At 38.5% G+C, this 23,091-nt stretch overlaps 1 protein-coding gene and 1 long non-coding RNA gene across 2 annotated transcripts in view; both read left to right on the top strand.

The window, feature by feature from the left end:
• Positions 1–1,938: 1,938 nt before the first annotated feature.
• On the top strand, positions 1,939–3,578 carry LOC141363543 (uncharacterized). The gene is made up of 2 exons (XR_012369064.1): positions 1,939–2,197; positions 2,661–3,578. It is a non-coding gene; the product is annotated as an uncharacterized lncRNA (long non-coding RNA).
• Positions 3,579–4,493: 915 nt separating this feature from the next.
• gart (phosphoribosylglycinamide formyltransferase) overlaps positions 4,494–23,091 on the top strand; it is a 33,123-nt gene continuing 14,525 nt past the window's right edge. Inside the window, exons 1-5 of the mRNA XM_055206258.2 lie at positions 4,494–4,603; positions 7,312–7,461; positions 7,559–7,654; positions 10,163–10,337; positions 10,782–10,893. Coding sequence (XP_055062233.2) covers positions 7,317–7,461; positions 7,559–7,654; positions 10,163–10,337; positions 10,782–10,893 — 528 coding nt within the window. The 5' untranslated portion in view covers positions 4,494–4,603; positions 7,312–7,316. The remainder of the gene's footprint in view (positions 4,604–7,311; positions 7,462–7,558; positions 7,655–10,162; positions 10,338–10,781; positions 10,894–23,091) is intronic.

Raw genomic sequence — 23,091 nt, forward strand, 5'->3', positions numbered from 1 at the left:
AGGTTGTGGGTTTGATTTTTTTGGGAATACATGACAACATATATTATGTTCAGTACAATGAAAGTCAACTTTCTGAATGTTGTGTTTTGACATAGTGATGCTTGTGATGAAATCACAATGTGTGTTTGTCAGTCATGTGATTTTTTTTTTATCAACGGTCTGGACAATCATTTACAGATTAATTGATTTAAGAGGAACGTATGATGAAAGTTTGACTTTCCCATGTTTAAAGGAACAGTATGTAGGATTGTGGCCAAAACTGGTATTGCAATAACAAAACTTGTGGCTAAAACTGGTACTGCAATCATACAACTGGTGGCCAATACACAACATGACAACATAAACATCAGTTGAGGGCTGCAACTCCGCTTTTTAAATGACAATATCCTGGCCAGACCACTGTTGTCAGTGATATAAGTATTTGAAATGAAAATTATTTCTTAATGTCTAGTGACATATCAGGGACATTTTATGATTAATTGATATACATTTCTTACATACTGTTACTTTAAGTGCTATAATTTAGTCCCCAGTGCTTCTATCAAACTAGAAAATGTGAAAAAGATCAACCCAGTAACTTAGTTTTGGTAAACCATTTTCTGCAAGCATGTGAAAAAATAGCATATTGAAATTTGGCTCCCCTTGTGATGTCAGAAGGGGATCTTATTATAATAATACCCCCCTTGATCTGCACTATCCAACCACGGCACTGCCATTTAGTGCAGAGATCAACTCATTTGCATTTAAAGTGCCAGAGCCCATAATGTGATGAACTGATGGACAGTGTAAATTCATCCTGGATGTCACGCTGTGACTTTATCTAAATAGAGATCAGAATGTGGGTTTTCAGTCATGTAATTTTTTTTTTTATTAACGCTCTGGACAATAATTTACAGATGAATGGACTTAAAGGTGCAGTGTGTAATTTTTAGAAGGATCTCTTGACAGAAATGCAAAATAATATACAAAACTATATTATCAGGGGAGTATAAAGACATTTCATAATAAACCGTTATGTTTTTATTACCTTAGAATGAGATGTTTTTATCTACATACACAGAGGGTCCCCTTACATGGAAGTCGCCATTTTGTGATGCCATGTTTTTTACAGAAGCGCTTTATAGGCAAACGTTTTTACTAAGTTATCTTCAACGGTGACATGTTTGTCCTGTGGTGGCAATGGTAGCTTCTCTATGCATTTCAAAAGCGAAGGGTGAGCTGCAAAATGAATTGTTGGTTGCAATTTGCAACCATACCACTAGATGCCACTAAAATTTACACACTGCCCCTTTAAAGCAACACTATGTAGTTTCCATGTAAAAATGACTTACAGCTCCCCCATGTGGTTGAAAAGCGCATCAGTGCCTGGTATCAGACACTCTTCTGCAGGCAGGGGGAGGGGCGGGGCTGTGTGCTCTACCCTCCACCGCCACTTTCAGAGTGTGCTTGTAGCAGCTAGGAGGCTGCTCAGGTTGCAGCAACAGTACAATTTGTCCAGTTAAAAGTTGTTCTATCACTGAAATAATTTTAGAGACATTATTTAAAGGTACAAAAACTACATAGTGTTGCTTTAAGTTGAAAATATCATGAAAATCTTACATGTTCCATGTTAAATGCAAATGAGATCAGCTTATTTGCATATAAAAGAAAACGGCAGGTTGTTCACATCCAAAAGTGTAAATTTTAACAAGTAATATATAAATTAATACCTTATAGATAAATTATCTATATGGGATTCTGAGCTACAACTTCACATACTTACTCTGGAGGAACCAAAGATATATCTTGCAGCTTAGAAAAGTCTTGTGAAATGTCCCCTTTAATTAAAAAAAATTACATCATTATTTAGGCTCAACTGAGGCGACCAATTAAACGTAACTTCCGGGCCGTGGCCCCGCCCACCGCAGACTATCGTGTTTGCCTTCCTCGCACTTTATTCACCTTATTTTTCACGACAACAAGGGCGGCGCCATTTCGCTCATTTTGTCAACGTTCTTCCGGCCGCATAGACGATGAGCAGCTGAGGCAGAGACTGAAGGCGACGCGTTAAGCTTAAAAAGCTCACTCGAGCGCCTTTATGTTTTTTCTTACCAATTTTTAGCAAACTGAGGAACACCCTTATCCCAAGTAATGGTTCGACTACGATGTTCCGGTAACTTTAAACCACGCCGGGTGTTGAAAAGGTGGCCAGTTTCAGGTAAGCTATCTTAGCTAACTTTGTGCTCGTTCACCTAAAGTTAGATTTGTGAAGTCCGTTCTACAAATACACTTAAGATCAGTAACGTTAGTTTATAAAATGCAACTATTTGAATGGCTTTAATTGTCCACCTATGTTTTTATATTTACGATAGTACAACGAGATATTATAGTACATTGCATTCTTACAGTAGCCCACGTGATTCCTACAAGTTACTGACATTTCAGATGCTAGAATGTCAGTTCATTTCTCATTCAGATATTGATAATGACCTATTTAACAACGTATTATTTAACACTGAAGTTAAAGGCTGTGTGTATAATGTTACTGTCTCTTTTTAATGCATCTCTCTCTTACACACTGTTCTGTTTAAGTATGGGTGCCATTTATATATTAATTCTCATGATGCAAGTTTATTTTAAATACTAACATAAAAATGTTTATGGTTATATTGTTTTCACAGATGCATTGATGTGTAGTGATGCAGTGGACAACTGTGAGGATGATACAATCAACATGTTCCTAAACTGTGATGCAGAAACACAATCCATCCGTCTCTGACCAGAACTACACTTTAAAATCACAACTCAACCTGAAGCAACCTACATCTGATATGGGAAAACAATGGTGCGGTTTCCCAGACAGGGCTTATCCTGGTCCCAGGCTAAAATGCATATTTGAGCTACAATAATTTAAAAACACCTTGTACTGACATACCTCAACATATATGAGTGCCATTGTTTTGTCACAAGATGCGCACCAGTCTTGTTTTTTTTTTTTGTAGGGTTTGTTTGTAAAAAACTAAAATGTCCTAATATAATTAAATCCTAGTCCTGTAAACCCTGTCCGAGAAACTGCTTCAATGTGTTAAGCTGGCACAAATGTACATATCTCTGCTGAGAAACAACCATCTTTGGTTCAGCTTTACAAATGGTTGATATTGCATCCATTACACAGTCGCCAAGCACTTTACCAGTACATACACCAACAGCTTCCAGATAAACACTTGGGATCAGCTCCTGATGACTCCGATAAAGCTGTGTCTTAATTTATTGCAGGGTGGTCTTGCTTTACCTGTTGTAAAGTTACATTAAACCTTCATATGTGATCAGATGTCATGCAGTGATATTAAACATTTACAGTGTGATCAGATGTTGTGCATTTATATTAAACCTTTACAATGTGATCAGATGTTGTGCAATTATATTAAACCTTTACAATGTGATCAGATGTTGTGCAATTATATTAAACCTTTACAATGTGATCAGATGTTGTGCAGTTATATTAAACATTTACAGTGTGATCAGATGTTGTGCATTTATATTAAACCTTTACAATGTGATCAGATGTTGTGCAGTTATATTAAACCTTTACAATGTGATCAGATGTTGTGCAGTTATATTAAACCTTTACAATGTGATCAGATGTTGTGCAATTATATTAAACCTTTACAATGTGATCAGATGTTGTGCAATTATATTAAACCTTTACAATGTGATCAGATGTTGTGCAATTATATTAAACCTTTACAATGTGATCAGATGTTGTGCAAGTATATTAAACCTTTACAATGTGATCAGATGTTGTGCAGTTATATTAAACATTTACAGTGTGATCAGATGTTGTGCATTTATATTAAACCTTTACAATATGATCAGATGTGCAGTTATATTAAACATTTACTATGTGATCAGATGTAACCTGCCATGCAGTTATATAAACCTTTACAGTGTGATCAGATATTTTGTGTAAGGAATTTCTTAAACCATATGTGAGCTTTGTAGATTCCACTTAAAAGGATTTAAGTCTGCTGATTTGAAGGAATAAGTGTTGGCAAGTTTGCAAATGAATTCTATCATGGTACCACATAAAAACGAAATAGTTATTGGACTGGCTAAGGTGCACATTTGCTTTAAAAAAGACGAAATCACTGTGTAAATATTGGTAGGCATAAGTACTTTAATAATTTCCAATGCTGATCCATCAACTCCTGACAGGACGAGGTAATATGTCCCATAGGTTACTTGCCGCGGCCGCTTCATATCGTCTAACCACGAGACGATTGATGGGACAATATAAGACTATCCGAGCGTCTTATGAAGTTTTCTCCGTGCTCCTAATTTAAAACATTAACAGCAGTAGTGATATTTGTCATTTGGCTAAAGTTATAGTGAACTACAAACAATCTTCTAACCCCCAAACTAACCACCGAATGCACTGTGCCATATTAGCAGCGGAAGTCGGTTGACAAAATGCGGAAGAGCGAAGAATTAAAAAGGGGCGTGGCGGAATAAGGTGAATATTTCTCGTGTGTTGTGGCGCGCCGCGTGCACGTGGTTCGAGAAACGCGCTGCTGATCTTCGGTCAGAGGATCTGGACAGAGTCCTGCTTTACATCACTCATACAGTGAGTATAAAACTAACTTACAACTATCAAAATAACTCAAAAGAGTAAACACCGCATGAAACTTTATTGGAGTTTACTAACGTACAGACTAAAGTTACTCATTTAGCCTAATGTTGCTGCCTTTTACTGTTTGTATGTAACTTAGTTTTGTGTTGTGGTGATTGTGTTTGTTTAAAATGTGCATGTTAGTATTTTTATAGTAGTGCTCGTGTTTGGGATTATCCCTGTTAGTATATTTACCCAAACTTACAAAGAAGTACACAAGAAGTAACGTTACAAGTACAGCTTCGAGTATGGTGCAATGCATAAATCACGTTGCGTTTTATTAAATTATTTTTGATATAACATCTGATTCAGTCACTATACCATGTTTACACTATAGTCCAAGTATGTGGGATGTTTTTCAGAGTACCTTGTAGTACAATAGTAACTTACACGAGTACAGCAGGACAGTGATGTAAATGATGAGGTGTGAGTTAGTATGTAAATCTTGTGATGATGCTGTAAGACTGATTGTGTGTTTGATCAGCGATCAGCTGCTGTTTCACAAGTCAAAGTTCAACTAAAGACACAAACAACCGATCAGTGTTCTCGATTATTTAAAGGGGACATATCATAAAAATCTGACTTGCTATAAAAGTGCTATAATTGAGTCCCCAGTGCTTCTATCAGCCTAGAAAATGTGTAAAAAGGTCAACCCAGTAACTTAGTTTTGGTAAACCATTCTTTGCAAGCATGTGAAAAAATAGCTGATTGAAATTTGGCTCCCCTTGTGATGTCAGAAGGGGATCTTATTATAATAATACCTCCCCTTAATCTGCACTATCCAACCACAGCACTGACATTTAGTGCAGAGATCGGATCATTTGCATTTTAAAGGACACACACAAAACAGCACATTTTCACTCACACCTACAAAGTGTCAATTTAAACATGTTAAATCAATTATCTATATTGTTGTTGTATGTATGTGTATTTGAACCCTCTTGAAAATGAGATGATGCATCTCAAGGGGTTATCCATAAATGAAAATCAAAAATCAAATCTATGATATTTTTAGCTAGAACTTCACAAACGTACTCTGGGGACACCAAAGATTTATTTGAAAAAGTATTGAGAAATCTCGGTGTGTTTGAAAATACAGCACTTAACTCAAAAAGTACAATTGTGTCATTATTGCTTTTTTGGATGATTTACTGTACCATGGATGGTACTTTTTTATGGTGTTATTTGAAACACTTTGGAGATGCTTACAAATCTTATCAAAGTACCATAGTATTACCATTAGGGTTTGCCATTATTTACCATTTAAATTTGGAAAATATACGGGAATTATTTGGAAATTCTGATACTCTGATAATCCTGATACTTGTGCTCATCAAGCCTGGATTTCTTTGATCAAAACCCCTTCAAAAATCATTTTAACATGAACACAGAGCACAAGTAAGTTTTAAACACATTTATGTAATTTACGTGAATACATGCAAAGCTGGGCATTTTGGCATTATTTTGTGTGCATGATTTAAGAAATGATCTGCGCGTGTTAGACTTTTTTAACTACATTTTGGTTCCCTGTTATATGTGCTACAATTTTTTCTGATTCCCAGTTTATTTACATTAATTCCCATGGAAAGGTTTTAGCTATGACTTTTTCAACTGTAATTACCATCAGATAGTTTATATAAGGTATGATTTATGTTTAAAGTGTTTTCATCAGTCATGTGTTGAGGATTAGTGTGTCAGGATGAATCTTTAATGTCACGTGAATGTCTAGATGTTTATGTCTGATGTGAATTGAAGGTCTTGAGCTGAACTGAAAGGTCATCTGCTTGCATGAATGCATCTAATATGTCTTGCAATTAAACTGCCTCTTTAAAAAATAATAAATAGATTTTTACTCGCGCTTGCCGTCTGCTGTTTAGGGCGCACTCACATTATCCAAACCAAACCAAACCATGCCCCAGCGCGAATGTCACCCCTCCCTACTTCCCCCATCTGCACGCACTCACACTGTACTTTTATCGATCCGAGTCCGGGCGCGCTTTCGTCATTAAGATGCGATTGTTTTGAAAAAAGCAGGAAGTAAAGCTCTCACTGAACACTGGAACCCACCGTAATGATAGGTCTGTGTTTTTTATTCGGAGTCGTTTGGTGCGCGATTACAGACAGCCCTCTCACATGTCATCATATTGCTTAGTTGATCTGTCACGTGCGCAGCGCGGACATTCACGTAACCCCGCTGCGCGCATCAAAAGGTTTTTACGGAGGCAGATGAAGGTGTGTGGTCGCGCAACTGACGTCTTCACCTTTTGAATCGCGCTCAGGCGCGATTGCGCTCACACCACAGCCTTCCGCGCCTGAGCCCAAGTGAACCGCGCTCCGGCCCACCTCTGCAACCCGGCCGCGGCGCGATTAACCAATCCGCGCCCGGGCGCGGAACAGAGCACTCACACTAGTCAAACGAACCAGGCTTTGGGGGTCAAACGCGCCCGAGCGCGGTTTGGTTTGGATAGTGTGAGTGCGCCCTTAGTGACCTTTTGTAGCTGTCAGTTCAGTGAATCGGCCGATAGTTTGAGATGATCACGATGACTGATAGCTGTTCAGTAAATCTTCATTTCTTAATGATTATCCAGTACATGAGACTTCATTAGACGTTTACCTCAAAATCTCAGGTGTTGATACTGATGATCAGTTTGTGTTATAAACAGGTGTCATGGCCGAACGGGTGCTGGTGATTGGCAGCGGTGGACGTGAACATGCACTGGCATGGAAGCTGGCGCAGTCACCTCATGTCCAGAACGTCCTGGTGGCACCTGGGAACGCTGGAACTGCTGAATGTGGGAAGATCTCGAACTCCGGTACCATGACACACTCACAGGCTTTGCTCTAATAGCTGTTGTTTTGAGTAAATCTTGTTTATAAAAAGTGTCGTGTCTCTGATCTGTTGTTTTTCAGCTGTGTCTGTGAGTAATCACTCAATTCTGGCTCGGTATTGTAAAGATCATAATGTGAGTCTGGTGGTTGTGGGTCCTGAAGTTCCTTTAGCTGCAGGTGAGTTACTTCATTCCTTCAAAATAAATCAATCAGACTAGATTATCAATATATCAATGAGAGTCTTCATGTCTATCTGCAATATTGAACGTTGATGGTTTTGAGTTCAAATGCACAGGCGGCAAACGTCACCTCCTTCAAAAATAAAATGATCAGATTAACCGAATGCTCTCGGCACATACTTTACATCCATTAAATACTTTTGCATCATATCCGCTTAATCCTATATTCAGGCCATTCAAAAATACCGGTTTGTTGGCACAATCCATTAAGAGTCTGACAAAAAATGCCAGATGGTGCACCTAGCGGGTTTAGCATCTGAGCTCTTCAAATGTTTTCTTATGTCCCATGAGCAGGACACCTGAATTTACTTTTGCATGTAAATGTTTATCTGTCACAACAAACTATTTTATTGGAGAGGTTTAAGAATATAGTTTTCATATTTCAAAACCTCTTAGCAGTTATAATAATGCAGTGACAGTAATTTATTAAGTAAGGGATAATGTAGAGGCAGCCGGTAGTTATTGGGAAATAAGCCCCGGCAGTGTGATCGGGACCCGACGCGAAGCGGAGGGTCTTGTATCGCGCTGAGGGGGCTTGTTTCCCGGTGACTGCCGGCTGCCTCTGCATTGTCCCGCTTATTACACGGCTACTTGCCACATAAGAAAAAAAACTGGACATGAATATGAATTTGAAACATTTTATTGGCATATTTGTTTTAAATTAACATTTTTATCCTTCCGCGAAACTTTGCACAGATGCATAAAATGATCGTAATACCTTATAAAGATCCTCTGCTTCATACTTGTCTCCATTTTTTCTCTTTGAGAAGTTTTAATCCCCATTCTGTATTTTTTTGTGTGTTGGCTTCGTAGCTGTCATGCTCTATTTTGTCAAGTTCAGTCTCAGTAAGCTGTCTGTCTCTTGTCGTGGTTGTCGAGTGTTTGTCACAAGATGGCGCCACACAGACAGTAATCTTTATTGATCTTTATTGGCGCGGAGCGATATTACTCGTGCAAGTAGTCCGGCTATGCGTTATTATTTTGGAGCGGTTATTATTCGAAAAGAACGAACCTGCAAATGTCTCAACTGACCAATCAGAATCAAGCATTCCAGAGAGCCGTGTAATAATTTGTGACAAGAGTATGCAGCAAACCGTTGACACCTACTGGTTGTTGTTGGTAAAACCACTGAAAGTGTTACACAATAAAAAAAAATTGAGATAATTTTATGTATAAAATATATACTTTATTGCATGATTTTTATTTATGGCAATAAATGTAAACTGCTATAACTCTTTTATTTAATATTTTCACCTACCGACACTTCCGTGTAAAACTTTGCAAGTGTCTGTTTTAAAACAAGACCAAAGACAAAAAAAATGCCAGAGTTATATTCATTTGTAGGGGTGTCATGATTCTCCAAATCCTCGATTCAATTACATTTTCGATTCTAAGGTCACGATTCGATTCTCGTTTTTTTTTTTTTTATTCTCGAAAGACAAAAATGCTATGCCATTATTATTATTTATTATTATTATAGTTTCACATTATTTTGCACATTGCATGCTTTTGCTCGCATGGGGAGAGAGCTAGAGTGAGGATTCCTTCTTGCACGTATGTGGACTTAATGTGCGCGTCTTGGACTCCTACCATCTGAAATAAATCCAGCGTGTCATAAGCAGCTGCGCTTCTCTTTGTCTCACGTGTCATCTGTCCAAAGTCTAAACATAAACTAAGTGGTAATAATAAGTGATAATCCTTACGTATTTGTTAAGTTTTACGCGTTTCATGCAAGCTGAGGCAAACTATCCCTTTTGTTTCAAATATAACCCACTGCACAAAAATCCCCTCTCACTCTCGCATAACTTACGTGCAGAGAGCTACGCTCTGTCCAAAGTCAGATCACTAGGTAGTAATTCTGTTTATGATATGCATTTCAACGAGTCATAGCAATACATCCCTCGTGTTTAAAATATAAATTGCGTTCCGCTGGACAGATGTTTTTAAAGGCACCTCTGAGAGTTTTTTTCCCCGCTTGGCAAGCTGACCGAACGTGACATGGGGGCATGGCAGCATCGACGATCCCATTTTTTTAGGTTGTGACTTAATTTCAATTGATTTCGAAATCGTGACACCCTTATTCATTTGAAGGTGTACATCACCTTTTCACCCCCAAAAAGGGCTGCGTTGGTTAAGGATTTCAAGATGTTTATAATATATGAAGAGTTTCGTTGCAAAATGAGATAACTCAGTTTTTTTTTTTTTTTGGCTGTGCATTCCAATTAGTATCAATTGAACTGCAGCTGGTTTGTTTTGATTTAAACCTTCATAACTTAAAAATACAGCTAAGTAGCATCGTAAAACAAAATAATAACATGATAACGTAATAATAAACATGTTTTGACAAAAATGTTAAAAACAGATTTAACGAAACTTTTCATATTTATTTAAACGGATTTCAGATACTCGTGCTCTTTTATTGACGACTTTATTTTGATTCTTTCAGGTATCGTGGATGATCTGACGGCGGCCGGTGTGCCGTGTTTCGGTCCGTCTGCGAAAGCGGCCCAACTGGAAGCCAGTAAAAGTTTTTCCAAGTCTTTTATGGATCGTCACGGCATTCCTACAGCACGCTGGAGCTCCTTCACAGATCCACAGGACGCCTGCAGATTCATCCAAGAGTAAACACAAAGATTAATGTGTCTAATGTGGAGATGTTTTTTAGTTCATTTGATGTGTGGTGTGTTGTCAGATGTTCCAATTTGAGACTCTCAATCATTTTAATCGGTGCATTTTAACACACAATTATACACATTTACTTTAAGCAAAAAAATGCCCAATATAGTCCCTTTTTTTCTAAAGAAAGGAACTTCATAATGCTGCACACTGTAATTACAACATTCAAACAGAAACATCCAAACACATAATATACTGTACTTTTGAGAATAGTAGTAAATAGAAATGACACGCATGGATGTATAGAAATGATCAAATAAACTCTCATCACTTCAGATAGTTTATTTGTGTTTGTCCACTAGAGGGCAGCAGTGATGGCAGTCCTCAGTATCAGTACAGTTTAACAGAAGATTGAGTTATGAAATGATTATTAATATTTGTTCATTCAGAGCAGATTTCCCAGCTCTGGTGGTGAAGGCCAGCGGTTTGGCTGCGGGGAAGGGTGTCGTAGTCGCTCGAGATACAGAAGAGGCCTGTCGTGCTGTTCTGGACATCATGAAGGTCAGTATATCTCTCTTTTATCATCCTGATGTGAATTACTGATTGAAGTTTGAGTCCGTTCACAAAATTCATTATTTGTAGAGGACTTAAACTTTTTCAGGCCCTTAATGGATAGAGAGGAGGAGCAAGAACTCCCAGTACATGCATCAAATTAAGACTGAATTTACACACATTCTTTATGATGCTTTTGGTATACACAGTCACATAATGTTAACATACTACAATAACATTTTACATTTCTGAATAGATTCTAACATGAAAGTCATCATTTTAATCAAGTTTGAATTTTTATTATTACCCCATTAATGCATTTTGCAATATACACACACACGCGCACACACCCATATATATATATATTTCTGACAAACATTTCAGTAGTTATGGGCAAAAAAAGCAATTTTCCATATTTCATGTCCCATAGGTGGCGCTGTCACCAAATTTGGCATGGACCCCCAGTTTATGGTCGACAGGACGTGTACGAAATTTCATTTCAATTGATGAAAGAATGATAGAGATACAGCCTCAGAACTATTTTTGTGTCAACCTTGTTAAGTTTGCGCATTTATTACTTTTGAACAAAGATAAATATCAAAATTCTGTTTGGTCATTTCTGTGCGGCTCACTCCAAAGTTCACCTGTGCCAAATTTCATAACAATTGAACCAAATTTGAAGGAGGAGTAGCGAATAAACGGAATACTGTACATTTCAAAATGGCCACTACTGTAATGGGTGGAGTTTTACTGTAAGGTATTAAAAACAACAAGCATGAAAAGAGCAATCACGTGTACTAAGTAGAATTTTCATAGATCAAGCGGATCAGCAGTTATAACCATTTGAACATTGAATTTTTGCACTGCTGGTGGCGCTATAGAGTTAGTACTAGAGACCCCATTTTTGGTCACATGACTTTTTAAGACCACCACTACAACTGTGCCAAATTTTATCATTTTCCTATGTACGGTTCATAGGGCTGCCATAGACGCCTATGGCTAAGAAGAGGAAGCAGAATAATAATAATAATAATAAATATAGCTGCAAGCAGCAATTGCGGGGTCAAGCACCTTCAGCGCAATGAGCACCCAAAGCACAGCAAAAACCACACGACGCAGCAAATGTGCAAAGCGCAGAAAGCGCGCAATACAGAGGCCGAACCCGAAGCAAAGCAAATGCAGAGCAGAACCACTGCAGTGCGGAGCAACAACAGAAAAGATGGCAAAAATATAACACGTGTGGAAAACCAGACAGGTCGAGAAGAACGTGTTAAAGTGAACACAAAAGGAAATCTCAATAAGTGAAAGTAAGAGCTGGGATTCGAACCCATGACCTCAGGTTCCCAAAGCACAGCAATTACCACATACGCCACTGAGTAAACGATGAAACCACTGAGTTGGTGTGTCCAAGCTATAGAATAGAGATTTAGAGCTGTAAACATTGATATCCAGCAATTACCAAAAGTGCAGAAATGACAACAGAGAGCACAAATAACTGAAATACAATGTATAGTATGAGATTCACAAAACTTAAGTGAGAAAAAAGTTAAGACAAAATATCACTGCACATGGGATTCAAACCCATGACCTCAGAATCTCATGGCATGTGGTTAACCAGATGCACAACTCAGTTAACACAGCTCAAAGGGCAGCAAAAAACAGCTTAGGTGCTGCAAGGATTGACATGGGCCAATCAACACAGATGCAGAACTGACAGTGCAGAGCAGAACTAACAGAAATACAATGTATATGAGAATCAAAAAGCTCAAGTGAGATTGAAGACAAGAAGATCATTCTGTATAGTAATGCTATACAATGTAATATACAGTCACATTAATTTACTATGAAAAAGACAACGTCACAGGCACGGTCAAATTGGGAGTGGTATTTCTAAGAAAGAGAACAGAATATCAAAAATCTGTTCAGTCATTTCTGTGCGGATTGCTCCAAACATTATACGAGCAGTACCTGGCATAAAATAAACAAAATTTGTAAAAAGAGTAGCGAAAAAATCATCTACCATATGCTTTACAATAACACATGAACAGAATGTTGGAAAATGACAAACTAGGTATCGTTGCAATCGGCATAAACCAGTGAATACAATTTCACAAAGAAATTAATATCAGACAAAGTATTCAGAAGTTATAAGCAGTTCCATAAGAACTGTTATAGTTTATAACCCCTAGGTGGCGCTGTACTCTGACTTCCCAGGTACCTTCAGGACATCATGTCGAAGCTCCTTACTAATTTTTGCGCGGATATGTCCAACTGTTCAAAAAATATAACAAATTATGTGAAATTTCAAAATGGCGGACAGGCGGTTTGGTCAAACCCGGCATAATACACATCGACAGATGCGGCATGATGTAAGCAATCCATAGACATCAAGATCATAATTTTCTGACAAACAGTTCAGAAGTTATGGGCAAAAATAGCCTATTTTATTATCTCATGACCCATAGGTGGCGCTGTCACCAAATTTTGCATGAACCCCAAGTTCATGGTCCACATGAAGTGTACCAAATTTCATTTCAATTGATCAAAGAATGACCGAGATACAGCTTCAGAACCATTTTTGCGTCAACCTCGTTAAGTTTGCGCATTTATTACTTTTGAACAAAGATAAATATCAAAATTCTGTTCGGTCACTTCTGTGCGGCTCACTCCAAAGTTCACCTGTGCCAAATTTCATAACAATTGAACCAAATTTGAAGGAGGAGTAGCGAATAAACCGACTATTGTACATTTCAAAATGGCCACTACTGTAATGGGAGGAGTTTTATTGTAAGGCATTAAAAACAACAAGCATGAGGAGAGCAATCACGTGTACTAAGTAGAATTTTCATGGATCAAGCGGATCAGCAGTTATAACCATTTGAACATTGAATTTTTGCACTGCTGGTGGCGCTATAGAGTTAGTACTAGAGACCCCATTTTTGGTCACGTGACTTTTTAAGACCACCACTACAACTGTGCCAAATTTCATCATTTTCCTATGTACGGTTCATAGGGCTGCCATAGACGCCTATGGCTAAGAAGAAGAAGAAACAGCAGAATAATAATAATACTGACAATTCCAATAGGTGTCTCAGCACCTTCGGTGCTTGACCCCTAAATATAGCTGCAAGCAGCAATTGCGGGGTCAAGCACCTTCAGCGCAATGAGGACCCAAAGCACAGCAAAAACCACACGACACAGCAAATGCGCAAATCGCAGAAAGCACGCAATACAGAGCCCGAACCCGAAGCAAAGCAAATGCAGAGCAGAACCACTGCAGTGCGGAGCAACAACAGAAAAGATGGCAAAAATATAACACGTGTGGAAAACCAGACAGGTCGAGAAGAACGTGTTAACGGAAACACAAAAGGAAATCTCAATAAGTGAAAGTAAGAGCTGGGATTCGAACCCATGACCTCAGGTTCCCAAAGCACGGCACTAACCGCATGTGCCACTGAGTAAACGATTAAACCACTGAGTTGGTGTGTCCAAGCTATAGAATACAGCTTTACAGCTATAAACATTGATATCCAGCAATTACCAAAAGTGTAGAAATGACAACAGAGAGTACAAATATCTGAAATACAATGTATAGTATGAGAATCACAAAACAAAATTCCACTGCACATGGGATTCGAACCCATGACCTCAGAATCTCATGGCATGTGATTAACCAGATGCGCAACTCAGTTAACACAGCTCAAGGGGCAGCAAAAAAACAGCTTAGGTGCTTCAAGGATTGACATGTGCCAATCAACACAGATGCAGAACTGACAGTGCAGAGCAGAACTAAAAGAAGTACAATGTATATGAGAATCAAAAAGCTCAAATCAGATTGAAGACAAGAACATCATTCTGTATAGTAATGCTATACAATGTAATATACAGTCACATTAATTTACTATGACAAATAGACAACGTCACAGGCACGGTCAACTTTGGAGTGGTATTTCTAAGAAAGAGAACAGAATATCAAAAATCTGTTCGGTCATTTCTGTGCGGATTGCTCCAAACATTATACGAGCAGTACCTGGCATAAAATAAACAACATTTGTTAAAGGAGTAGCGAAAAAATCATACACCATATGCTTTACAATAACACATGAACAGAATGTTGGAAAATGACAAACGAGGCATCGTTGCAATCGTCATAAACCAGTGAATACAATTTCACAAAGAAATTAATATCAGACGAAGTATTCAGAAGTTATAAGCAGTTCCATGAGAACTGTTATAGTTTATAACCCCTAGGTGGCACTGTACTCTGACTTCCCAGGTACCTTCAGGACATCATGTCGAAGCTCCTTACTAATTTTTGCGCGGATATGTCCAATAGTTCAAAAAATATAACAAATTATGTGAAATTTCAAAATGGCGGACAGGCGGTTCGGTCAAACCCGGCATAATACACATCGACAGATGCGGCATGAGGTAAGCAATCCATAGACATCAAGATCATAATTTTCTGACAAACAGTTCAGAAGTTATGGGCAAAAATAGCCTATTTTATTATCTCATGACCCATAGGTGGCGCTGTCACCAAATTTGGCATGGACCCCAAGTTCATGGTCCACATGAAGTGTACCAAATTTCATTTTAATTGATCAAAGAATGACCGAGCTACAGCTTCAGAACCATTTTTGGGTCAACCTCGTTAAGTTTGCGCATTTATTACTTTTGAACAAAGATAAATATCAAAATTCTGTTCGGTCATTTCTGGGCGGCTCACTCCAAAGTTCACCTGTGCCAAATTTCATAACAATTGAACCAAATTTGAAGGAGGAGTAGCGAATAAACGGAATACTGTACATTTCAAAATGGCCGCTACTGTAATGGGTGGAGTTTTACTGTAAGGTATTAAAAACAACAAGCATGAGGAGAGCAATCACGTGTACTAAGTAGAATTTTCATAGATCAAGCGGATCAGCAGTTATAACCATTTGAACATTGAATTTTTGCACTGCTGGTGGCGCTATAGAGTTAGTACTAGAGACCCCATTTTTGGTCACATGACTTTTTAAGACCACCACTACAACTGTGCCAAATTTCATCATTTTCCTATGTACGGTTTATAGGGCTGCCATAGACTCCCATTGGGGAAAAATAATAATAATAATACTGACAATTCCAATAGGTGTCTCAGCACCTTCGGTGCTTGACCCCTAAATATAGCTGCAAGCAGCAATTGCGGGGCCAAGCACCTTCAGCGCAATGAGCACCCAAAGCACAGCAAACACCACACAACGCAGCAAATGTGCAAAGCACAGAAAGCACGAAATACAGAGCCCGAAGCAAAGCAAATGCAGAGCAGAACCACTGCAGTGCGGAGTGACAACAGTAAAAATGGAAAAAATATAACACGTGTGGAAAACCAGACAGGTCGAGAAGAACGTGTTAAAGGAAACGCAAAAGGAAATCTCAATAAGTGAAAGTAAGAGCTGGGATTCGAACCCATGACCTCAGGTTCCCAAAGCACAGCACTTTCCGCATGCGCCACTGAGTAAATAATTAAATTACTGAGTTGGTGTGTCCAAGCTATAGAATAGAGATTTAGAGCTGTAAACATTGATATCCAGCAATTACCAAACGTAAAGAAATATCAACAGAGAGCACAAATTACTGAAATACAATGCATAGTATGAAAATCACAAAACTTAAGTGAGAAAAAAGTTAAGACAAAAAATCACTGCACATGGGATTCGAACCCATGAACTCATGTTCCCAAAGCACAGCAGTTAACGCATGCGCCACTGAGCAAACGATTAAACCACTGAGTTGGTGTGTCGAAGCTATAGAATAGAGATTTAGAGCTGTAAACATTGATATCCAGCAATTACCAAAAGTGCAGAAATGACAACAGAGAGCACAAATTACTGAAATACAATGTATAGTATGAAAATCACAAAACTTAAGTGAGAAAAAAGTTAAGACAAAAAATCACTGCACATGGGATTTGAACCCATGACCTCAGAAACTCATGGCAAGTGGTTAACCAGATGCGCAACTCAGTTAACACAGCTCAAGGGGAAGCAAAAAACAGCTTAGGTGCTGCAAGGATTGACATATGCCAATCATCACAGATGCAGAACTGACAGTGCAGAGCAGAACTAACAGAAATACAATGTATATGAGAATCAAAAAGCTCAAGTGAGATTGAAGACAAGAAGATCATTCTGTATAGTAATGCTATACAATGTAATATACAGTCACATTAATTTACTATGACAAATAGACAATGTTACAGGCACGGTCAACTTTGGGGTGGTATTTCTAAGAAAGAGAACAGAATATCAAAAATCTGTTCAGTCATTTCTGTGCGGATTGCTCCAAACATTGGCATAAAATAAACAAAATTTGTAAAAAGAGTAGCGAAAAAATCATATACCATATGCTTTACAATAACACATGAACAGAATGTTGGAAAATGACAAACGAGGTATCGTTGCAATCGGCATAAACCAGTGAATACAATTTCACAAAGAAATTCATATCAGACAAAGTATTCAGAAGTTATAAGCAGTTCCATAAGAACTGTTATAGTTTATAACCCCTAGGTGGCGCTGTACTCTGAGTTCCCAGGTAGCTTCAGGACATCATGTCGAAGCTCCTTACTAATTTTTGCGCGGATATGTCCAATAGTTAAAAAAATATAACAAATTATCTGAAATTTCAAAATGGCGGACAGGCGGTTCGTTCAAACCCGGCATAATACACATCGACAGATGCGGCATGAGGTAAGCAATCCATAGACATCAAGATCATAATTTTCTGACAAACAGTTCAGAAGTTATGGGCAAAAATAGCCTATTTTCATATCTCATGACCCATAGGTGGCGCTGTCACCAAATTTGGCATGAACCCCAAGTTCATGGTCCACATGAAGTGTACCAAATTTCATTTCAATTGATCAAAGAATGGCCGAGCTACAGCTTCAGAACCATTTTTGCGTCAACCTCGTTAAGTTTGCGCATTTATTACTTTTGAACAAAGATAAATATCAAAATTCTGTTCGGTCATTTCTGGGCGGCTCACTCCAAAGTTCACCTGTGCCAAATTTCATAACAATTGAACCAAATTTGAAGGAGGAGTAGCGAATAAACGGAATACTGTACATTTCAAAATGGCCGCTACTGTAATGGGTGGAGTTTTACTGTAAGGTATTAAAAACAACAAGCATGAGGAGAGCAATCACGTGTACTAAGTAGAATTTTCATAGATCAAATGGTTCACCAATTATAACAGTTTGAACATTGAATTTTTGGACTACTGGTGGCGCTATAGAGTTAATGCTAAAGACCCCATTTTTGGTCACATGACTATTTATGACCACCTCTACAACTGTGCCAAATTTCATCATTTTCCTACGTACGGTTCATAGGGCTGCCATAGACTCCCATTGGGGAAAAATAATAATAATAATACTAACAATTCCAATAGGTGTCTCAGCACCTTCGGTGCTTGACCCCTAAATATAGCTGCAAGCAGCAATTGCGGGGCCAAGCACCTTCAGCGCAATGAGCACCCAAAGCACAGCAAAAACCACACGACGCAGCAAATGTGCAAAGCGCAGAAAGCGCGCAATACAGAGGCTGAACCCGAAGCAAAGCAAATGCAGAGCAGAACCACTGCAGTGCGGAGCAACAACAGTAAAGATGGCAAAAATATAACACGTGTGGAAAACCAGACAGGTCGAGAAGAACGTGTTAAAGTGAACACAAAAGGAAATCTCAATAAGTGAAAGTAAGAGCTGGGATTCAAACCCATGACCTCAGGTTCCCAAAGCACAGCAGTTACTGTATGCGCCACTGAGTAAACGATTAAACCACTGAGTTGGTGTGTCCAAGCTATAGAATAGAGATTTAAAGCTGTAAACATTGATATCCAGCAATTACCAAAAGTGCAGAAATGACAACAGACAGCACAAATAACTGAAATACAATGTATTGTATGGAAATCACAAAACTTAAGTGAGAAAAAAAAGTTAAGACATAAACCACTGCACATGGGTTTGAACCTATGAACTCAGGTTCCCAAGGCACACAAGTTACCGCATACGCCACTGAGTAAATGATTAAACCACTGACTAGGTGTGTCCAAGCTATAGAATAGAGATATAGAGCTGTAAACATTGATATCCAGCAATTACCAAAAGTGCAGAAATGACAACAGAGAGCACAAATAACTGAAATACAATGTATTGTATGAATATCACAAAACTTAAGTGAGAAAAAAAAGTTAAGACAAAAACCACTGCACATGGGATTCGAATCCATGAACTCAGGTTCCCAAGGCACAGCAGTTACCGCATACGCCACTGAGTAAACAATTAAACCACTGACTTGGTGTGTCCAAGCTATAGAATAGAGATATAGAGCTGTAAACATTGATATCCAGCAATTACCAAAAGTGCAGAAATGACAACAGAGAGCACAAATAACTGAAATACAATGTATTGTATGAAAATCAATAAACTTAAGTGAGAAAAAAGTTAAGACAGAATATCACTGTACATGGGATTCGAACCCATGACCTCAAGATCTCATGGCATCTGGTTAACCAGATGCGCAACTCAGTTAACACAGCCCAAAGGGCAGCAAAAAACAGCTTAGGTGCTGCAAGGATTGACATATGCCAATCAACACAGATGCAGAACTGACAGTGCAGAGCAGAACTAACAGAAATACAATGTATATGAGAATCAAAAAGATCAAGTGAGATTGAAGACAAGAAGATCATTCTGTATAGTAATGCTATACAATGTAACATACAGTCACATTAATTTACTATGACAAATAGACAACGGCACAGGCACAGTCAACTTTGGAGTGGTATTTCTAAGAAAGAGAACAGAATATCAAAAATCTGTTCGGTCATTTCTGTGCGGATTGCTCCAAACATTATACGAGCAGCACCTGGCATAAAATAAACAAAATTTGTAAAAGGAGTAGCGAAAAAATCATGTACCAAATGCTTTACAATAACACATGAACAGAATGTTGGAAAATGACAAACGAGGTATCGTTGCAATCGGCATAAACCAGTGAATACAATTTCACAAAAATATTAATATCAGACAAAGTATTCAGAAGTTATAAGCAGTTCCATAAGAACTGTTATAGTTTATAACCCCTAGGTGGCGCTGTACTCTGACTTCCCAGGTACCTTCAGGACATCATGTCAAAGCTCCTTACTAATTTTTGCGCGGATATGTCCAATAGTTAAAAAAATATAACAAATTATGTGAAATTTCAAAATGGCGGACAGGCGGTTCGGTCAAACCTGGCATAATACACATCGACAGATGCGGCATGAGGTAAGCAATCCATAGACATCCAGATCATAATTTTCTGACAAACAGTTCAGAAGTTATGGGCAAAAATAGCCTATTTTCATATCTCATGACCCAAAGGTGGCGCTGTCACCAAATTTGGCATGAACCCCAAGTTCATGGTCCATGTGAAGTGTACCAAATTTTATTTCAATTGATCAAAGCATGACCGAGCTACAGCTTCAGAACCATTTTTGTGTCAACCTCGTTAAGTTTGCGCATTTATTACTTTTGAACAAAGATAAATATCAAAATTCTGTTCGGTCATTTCTGTGCGGCTCACTCCACAGTTCACCTGTGCCAAATTTCATAACAATTGAACCAAATTTGAAGGAGGAGTAGCGAATAAACGGAATACTGTACATTTCAAAATGGCCGCTACTGTAATGGGTGGAGTTTTATTGTAAGGCATTAAAAACAATAAGCATGAGGAGAGCAATCTCGTGTACTAAGTAGAATTTTCATAGATCAAGCGGATCAGCAGTTATAACCATTTGAACATTGAATTTTTGCACTGCTGGTGGCGCTATAGAGTTAGTGCTAGAGACCCCATTTTTGGTCACTTGACTTTTCAGGACCACCTCTACAACTGTGCCAAATTTCATCATTTTCCTATGTATGGTTCATAGGGCTGCCATAGACTCCCATTGGGGAAATATAATAATAAATATAGCTGCAAGCAGCAACACGGGGTCAAGCACCTTCGGCGCAATGCACACAAAGCACAGCAAGCACACAAAGCACAGCAAGCTCACAATGCACAGCAAGCACACAAAGCACAAAAAGCACAGCAAGCACACAAAGCACAGCAAGCACACAAATCACAGCAGGCACACAAAGCACAGCAAGCTCACAAAGCACAGCAAGCTCACAAAGCACAACCAGCACACAAAGCACAGCAAACTCCCAAAGCACAGCAAGCACACAAAGCACAGCAAGAACCACCACAATGCAGAGCAACAACAGCAGACATGGAAAGATAGAACACATGTGAACTACAGACAGGTTGAGAAGAATTGATGAGGAAGAACAAAACATCATGACTCAGGTGGGACTCGAACCCAGGAACTCAGAATCTCAATGGATCTGGTTAACTAGATGCGCCACTCAGTTGACACAGTTCATGAGGCAGCAGACAAGAGATTAGAGAGCTGAAAGGATTAACATATGTCAATCACCAAAGATGCAGGAAAGACACAGCAGAAGCACCACAATGCAGAGCAACAACAGCAAACATGGAAAAATAGAACACATGTGAACTACAGACAGGTTGAGAAGAATTGATGAGGAAGAACAAAACATCATGACTCAGGTGGGATTCGAACCCAAGAACTCAGAATCTCTATGCGGTTGCCTTACTCGCCACGCCACTCAGTTGCCACAGTTCAAGGGACAGCAGAAAAGAGATTACAGAGATGCAGGATTGATATATGCCAATTACCAAAGATGTAGAAATGACACCACAGAGCAGAAATAACAGAAATACAATGTATATAAGAATCAAAAAGGTCAAGTGAGATTGAAGACAAGAAAAACATTCTGTAGAGCAACGCTATAAAATGTAATATACAGTAATTAACTATGACAAATAGACAACATCACAGGCACGATCAACTTTACAGAGGTATTTCTCAAAAAACTGCCTAGGTGCCAGAAAAATCTGTTCAGTCATTCCTGTGCGGATTGCTCCAAACATTATACCAGCAGAACCTGGCATAAAATAAACAAAATTTGTAAAAGGAGTAGCGAAAAGATCATTTACCATATGCCTTACAATAACACATTAATAGAATGTTGGAAAATGACAAATGAGGTATCGTTGCAATCGGCATAAACCAGTGAATACAATTTCACAAAGAAATTAATATCAGACAAAGTATTCAGAAGTTATAAGCAGTTCCATAAGAACTGTTATAGTTTATAACTCCTAGGTGGCGCTGTACTCTGACTTCCCAGGTACCTTCAGGACATCATGTCGAAGCTCCTTACTAATTTTTGCGCGGATATGTCCAATAGTTCAAAAAATATAACAAATTATGTGAAATTTCAAAATGGCGGACAGGCGGTTCGGTCAAACCCGGCATAATACACATCGACAGATGCGGCATGATGTAAGCAATCCATAGACATCAAGACCATAATTTTCTGACAAACAGTTAAGAAGTTATGGGCAAAAATAGCCTATTTTCATATCTCATGACCCATAGGTGGCGCTGTCACCAAATTTGGCATGAACCCCAAGTTCATGGTCCACATTAAGTGTACCAAAATTCATTTCAATTGATCAAAGAATGACCGAGGTACAGCTTCAGAACCATTTTTGCGTCAACCTCGTTAAGTTTGCGCATTTATTACTTTTGAAAAAAGTTAAATATCAAAATTCTGTTCGGTCATTTCTGTGCGGCTCACTACAAAGATCACCTGTGACAAATTTCAAAACAATTGCCCCAAATTTGAAGGAGGAGTAGCGAAAAAACTAAATACTGTACATTTCAAAATGGCTGCTACTTTAATGGGTGGAGTCTTACTGTAAGGTATTAAAAACAAAAAGCATGAGGAGAGCAATCACGTGTACTAAGTAGAATTTTCATAGATCAAACGGATCTGCAGTTATAACCATTTGAACATTGAATTTTTGCACTGCTGGTGGCGCTATAGAGTTACCGCTAGAGACCCCATTTTTGACCACCTGACTATTTATGACCTCCACTACAACTGTGCCAAATTTCATCATTTTCCTACATAGGGTTCATAGGGCTGCCATAGACACCAATGGCTAAGAAGAAGAAAAAAGTACAATTCCAATAGGTGTCTCAGCACCTTCGGTGCTTGACCCCTAATAATAATACTGACAATTCCAATAGGTGTCTCAGCACCTT

The sequence above is a fragment of the Misgurnus anguillicaudatus genome, chromosome 3 (assembly GCF_027580225.2).
Source record: "Misgurnus anguillicaudatus chromosome 3, ASM2758022v2, whole genome shotgun sequence".
NCBI classification, from domain to species: Eukaryota; Metazoa; Chordata; class Actinopteri; order Cypriniformes; family Cobitidae; genus Misgurnus; species Misgurnus anguillicaudatus.